The sequence below is a fragment of the Theobroma cacao genome, chromosome 4 (genome assembly GCF_000208745.1).
Source record: "Theobroma cacao cultivar B97-61/B2 chromosome 4, Criollo_cocoa_genome_V2, whole genome shotgun sequence".
Lineage (NCBI taxonomy): Eukaryota > Viridiplantae > Streptophyta > Magnoliopsida > Malvales > Malvaceae > Theobroma > Theobroma cacao.
The window spans coordinates 12,155,405-12,161,826 of record NC_030853.1 but is presented as its reverse complement, the minus strand read 5'-3'; the positions used below and the strand labels follow the sequence as shown (position 1 = coordinate 12,161,826).

At 33.4% G+C, this 6,422-nt stretch overlaps 1 protein-coding gene across 1 annotated transcript; it reads right to left on the bottom strand.

Moving 5' to 3' along the window:
• On the bottom strand, window positions 523-978 carry LOC108661573. Its single transcript, XM_018119005.1, has one exon. The coding sequence runs from the start codon at window positions 976-978 to the stop codon at window positions 523-525; it is 456 nt and encodes a 151-aa protein (XP_017974494.1).

The following is a 6,422-nucleotide window of genomic DNA, read 5'->3' as shown; positions in this document are numbered from 1 at the left end:
TGTGGTCACCTCCTCAGCCAAGATCCTACTCATCTTTATCTTTGGTCCTTGCAATATGTCAAACATATGAGAACCAACTTTGAGGTATCATATACCTTTAATATATAAAGTAGAATTATTTAGCAAATGGTACCTGAATCAAAAACTTCAATCAGCTTATTTTTCTTGCTCACAATAGCTAGGTACTCTTTACAATTCCTCCTCTAATGTCCAAGTTTTCCACAATGATGGCAAATGTCCTTCTTTTTGTGTTTTTTGACACCTCCCTTAGGCTTCAAGGCCTTATCATTTTGGGATTTTACTTTCTTCCCTTTTTGGGCTTTCTTTTTCTGTTGCTTACTATGAGCCTTGGAAAAAGAAACAAGAAGTAATGATCCCTTATCTTTCTTAATGGACCTCTTTGTTGTGTCTAGCATATTTAGAAGTTCGAGAAGAGTGGCTTCCAATCGATTCATATGGAAGTTCAACACGAGCTGACTAAAGTTGTCAAGAAGAGATTGTAAAACTTAGTCTATACTTAGCTCATGATCCATTGCTAATCCCAATTTTCCAAGTCTCAATGAGTCCAATCATCTTCAGCACATGGGGTCTAACAGAACTACCTTCTACCATCTTGCATTGGAATAGTTCTTTAGAGATCTCATATCTTTTAGTGCACCCTTCCTTATCGAACAAATCTCTAAGGTGAAGAATCATGGATTGAACATCCATATGCTTATGTTGCTTTTGAAGCTCAGGAGTCATACTGGCTAGCATCACGCATGTTGCTCGATCATTGTCATCTTTATGACGTTGATATGCTTCCTTATCCTCAGCATTAGCATCAGTAGCAGGGACTGGTGGAATAGGAGTGTCAAGGACATAGGATTTCTTCTCCTGTTTCAAGATGATCTTGAGGTTCCGAAACCAATCAAGGAAGTTTGGGCCAGTGAGTTTATTTGCATCCAAGATGCTTCGCAATGACAGATTATTAGCCATGTATATAAATTATGCCTAAATAGATAAAATAAAACAATAAGTAAACATCATGCCTAAACTACTTAAAACAAGGTTTTAAAATTTTAAATAGTTCTCCAACTCTTTTCTACAAGATGATAACCCTCCATATCACCTCGAGAGATATCTACTAGGATTCTCTTAGTGGGCTAGGATCCCATCCATGTAGTCATGGCCTTGAGTGTGCTCAACAAACCATGATAGATATATTAAGTAGGTGACTGAGCTTACCAATTGTATCTTTATACAATTCCGAGATCAGCTAGGTGACAACACATTGCCTAAACATATCATATATGTTTCGCCTAGCCTTTGCCTCCAGTTTCCATAATAATCAAGTTTCCAAGCATCCGGATTTTATGAAACTAGTTAAGTAAGATCCACCAATAGGGTAACCATATTCATGTAAAAGTGTGGCCTTGAGTGTGCTCAACAAGCCTCCGATTAAAAGAGCAGCCAGGTTATCTTGCTATATGGTGGAAGGCAACTTAATCATACGTGGTATGTGACTCAATATTTATCGAGGGATTTTATCCTTTTCTTTTATTAAGGTCTCATTTGATTAGCATGCATAGCATTTAATATATCGCATAAAATTAAATCTATCACATGCTGTTCTACTAAGATGGTTATGGACTTTTCTACTTTAATTGTGAACATATAAAGTAAACATGCTCAATATGATGATGATCTTGCATTTCATTTGAAAAATGTCACTCAACAATTGAGGATCATAATTCAAATCATTTGGTGCTTAGGTTTGAAAAGATTTAGTAATTTTTTTTAAATTACTTAGTAAAGGAATTGATCATATCAAGGCCTTTAGCTAGCTCAAATGATATTTGAATTAATTCTATTGGTAAGTTCTTTCTAATTAAACTTCTTTAATTAGAAATCTAAACTAATTTAGGAAACTTCCTAATTTGAATATATATGATAAACCATTTTAAAAGGTTTCATGATCTAAATCATGTGTCCTAAATATTTTAGAAAGGTCCTTATCTACCTTTTAATCTTGTATTATCCACTCACTAATTGTAGAGTTCTAATCATTATTAGAAGTCCTAAGTTATTAATAAATTTATCTTAATTAGAATCTATCCTAATCGGATTAGGATGTTATCTACTCAAGTTGACTTTCAATTTTAATTAAAATTATCTAATCTAATTAGATGTGGATAAATTTAAATCATAATCCCTTAATTTAGGGAGTACTCATCAAATGAGGAAGACTTAATATTTTGAAGATTTACTATCAATCAATTCAAAATTGATTGATTCCATCAAGGATTCAAACTCCTTGATTTTAGGCATGTCTCCCTAACATTTAGGAGTCAATGATCAGCTAAGGAAAGAATCCTTCCTGATCATTGAGTGTCCAATTTCTCCAGGGAACAACCTCTTTCCATAAAGCGGTTGCATCCATGGCAATGAGAGGTGCAACATCCATGTGTGGCAGCACCATGCCCAACCTTTGTCGTGAGTGCCATTTCACATGTAAAAGACATTCCTTTAATTTAGTTAAGTGTCCAACCACTAAAAAATTAATTCAAATTCAAAATTTTATCCTTTAATTGAACCTTTCAAATGAGGATAATATTATGAAATTTTCAGAATTAATTTTGCAAGATTATCTTGCCATTCAAAACCGATTTCCAAGCTGTAACTATTCTCTGAACTGTTTTCAAACTTTCAATAATTAATAGCTTAAATCAGCTTGTTTGGCCATGAAAATTTCCAGAAATAATCCTCATTGAACATTTTAATAAAGATAATTTTTCTGGAATTTTTCAGAATTAATTTTCAAGAGTTTCTTGTCAATTCATACCAAAACAGTGAGCTGGACAGATTTATATTTGCACCAATTTTCTTGCTCGAAATCAGCATATTTGACCATGATATTTTCAAGAAATAATCCTTATTGAACATTTTAATGTAGATAATTTTCTTGGAATTTTTCAGAATTAATTTCCAAGACTTTCTTGTTAATTAAAACTGAAATTCATGTCATAATAGTGAGATGGACTGCCTTCGCTTTCGCTCCAATTTCTTGCTTAAAATCAGCCTATTGAATCATGAACATTTCATGATTTCGCTGTCCACGTATCCAGCAATAAATGTGTAATAATTACATATTTTATTTGGTGAAAATTAAGCAGAAATAGAAGCAAAATTCTGCACCTAAAACCTTGTGTGTGCTGCCTTGCAAGACAGCCTCCAAAACCGTGCCTTATGGTGTCCCTTTTTCTTGTGCTTCCTTACCACAATGTAAGACACACATTAGTTAAGTCTATATATGATTCAAATAAGTTAAGATAAGATTAAAGTAGGATACAAATGTTGCTGGACAGAATTAAATGAAATTGGCAAAACAGATTTTTGAAAAATCGATTTTAACAAAATCGCACCAAATCAAAATACAAAACAACTATTTGTTAATCAAGCATCCATTGAACATGAACAAGCACTCAAATAGCATGAAAGGGGCTCTGATACCACTATTCGGTGAGGGCTGATCATGCATCATATACAAAACGCAGAAAAAATAAATTTAAAAATTAAATTTACACCTCACCTTCCTAGGATCTCTTTCATGCCAAATCGAGTACATAATTAAATTAAAATAAAAGTACATGATCATATCACTTTACCTAAATAACAAAGGTTGATGAATCCTTTGTTAAACCACCAAATCAGCCTTCAAAAAGCTCAACCACCTCATCCCGGTTGTTGCAAACCAAAGCTATCCAAGGAATACTTGTGCAGCCTCTAATGGTGATCCACATCAATGAATGAGAAAATCCTTCTTTGAGGATTGGCAGTGCTATGTCTTGACAATGTGCTAGCAAAGATGAGTTTCATAAACTCATAATCCACACAAAATTGTGGGGTTAAACACACAAAAAATGAAGTGAATGAAAAACTATTTTTTTTCACACAATGAACGACAAGACAAAAGAATTTCTAATGTGTCGTTCACTCCTTTTTCTTTTTCAACTGTTTCCGCTCATTTTGTTTAGAGGCTATAGCTAAGTATTTATACCTTGGATTAATTTTAAACCCTAATTACAAAACTATTTTATAATTGCCAAATAATCCAATAATTTGAAAAAACAATTTAATTACCTTAAAAGCCCAAATAACTTAATTGTTTAATTTAATTGATTAGGCCCAATAACTTAATTAAACAATTTAATTAATTAAGCCCAATAATTTAATTAAACAATTTTAATCAATTAAGCCCAATGACTTAATTAAACGAATTTAATCAATTAGGCCTAATAACTTAATTGTTTAATTTAATTAATTAGGCCCGATGACTTAATTAAACAATTTAATTGATCAGGCCCAATGATTTAATTAAACAATTTAATTAATTAGGCACAACTTAATTAAATAATTTTAATCAAGTGCTTGAGAAGCTCATAACTTCTAATTTGATTAAGTCCAACTGAATCACCTCTCCCATTTTATTTTCAACATTCATTTTAGGTGTGTGACCCATTAGGCTTCTAACATGTTGGTAATGAACTCAACATATAATTCTTAAGTTAAACTTGGAATTAGATAAATTTAAACTACTTTAAATTTATCATTAATCAAGTTAACTACCTAGAGTTCATAGACCAAGATTGGGATCTAGCAATCCATCATGGCCACCCAAATGTTAGAAGAGTCAAGATGGTTTGACTTAACCTTTCAGTGATCAGCCTTTCAGTGTAATTTATTCCTTCATCATATATCTCGAAGATGATAAGAGCATGGTGCAGTGTTTACTCTTATTGATCTCCATATTTGTTCTTAAAGTTTGATCATCAGCTTTATAAAGACTTATGAAACTCTTTTCATAATCTTCAAGTTGCCTTGGCCAAGGACTTCAATAAGCTAATATCAACCAAGAATAGTTAGGATATGTCCCTTACATCACTTGGGGTGATGATTCCTATCTTGACCACTCATTTGCCTTCACATGCTTCATGCTATACCCAAAAGCATCCTGTTTAGGCAACCTTGGTTAGGCACCCATAGGGATAAAATCAAGGCATAGCACTCCACACATAAGACAACCTGATGTCTGAAGTTTAGGGAGTATTTACACAACTGACACATGAGAAGTATTGCATAGACACTTGAGTGAAATACAAAATGCACTTCTCATGGCGGGTCATGCTTAGTGAACTTGCTCTCCTAGGTAAGCATCTACATTCTAGATCCAAGTATCTCTATACTTTAAGCATGAGATCGGTTGCTTACTTCTCAAGTAAAGAACATAGAATGTACCAATCTCTAAGTATCATTGATGTCTAGTCTCAATGATACATTGAGCAGGAACATTTTGAGATCATGCTTTGATGCATAAGGATCTCATATATGTAACCCATTACAGTTCCCTTACAAGGCATATTAATCTCATGGACTTCATCCAATTGGACTTATAACTTGTTATAACTGATGTCTTATTGATGAAGGAAAACCTTTAATGATTCAACATGAATGATGTTGTTGCATGATTGGAATTAAGCCTTAACCAATCCCAATTGGCTGCTGTGCTTATCCCAACACATAAACCATATGATCCTTGAGGTATTAAACACAAAATCATCGTATAAATAAAAGAGCTACGAAAAAACTTGTATTTCTCACCATGTGAAAGAAGTCATGTTTGAAAACCTAAAGAGATATCACTATCGAGTAGGTAATCGTAAATAATCAACTTGTGGACCAACTTCCACTTAATAACAATCAGGGAGCCCTACTCCGCCGAATTCCCACAGCCATGGTAGTCTCGAAGATGTTGGCCAACATTAGAGAAATCATGTTGTCGCAACCACGTATATCAACTTGTGGCCTAGCCACATATATCAACCAGTGGCCTTGCCACATATATATATCACAGACTGTGGCCGTAGCCACATCTAACAGCCCCTTGGTGACCCAAAGTTTCTCTAGCTAGAGCTTACTTGTGCACATGGGTGACACTTCGACCTATTCTTGAATCTCCTGATTTGAAAAAACCATTTAAAAGCAAATTAGGTTTTCAAAAGCTTATTTTGAATCGATTTCAAAAATACAGATCATAGTGACATGATAAAACCCCTTTTTGTAAGACTTTATAATGTAAAACCTTTACATGAGGTTTAGATATCAAATCAGCATGGTGAACATATAATTTATTCATGAATGCACATCACACAAACGATAAGGCATATTTTGCCATAAACCGTGTTAAAGAGCTTGTTTCCCAATTTTTTAAAACCCTTGACATATATAACTTATATATATATATATATATATATATTCAAAACAATTTCAAAAGCCATGGCATCCACAATTGCCTAGCATTTCTACCAGCTTATGCTTTCCACAGTAACAATGTATAAATCTTTCACAAATAAGTATTTAAAACCACCTATCATTTCCTAGCA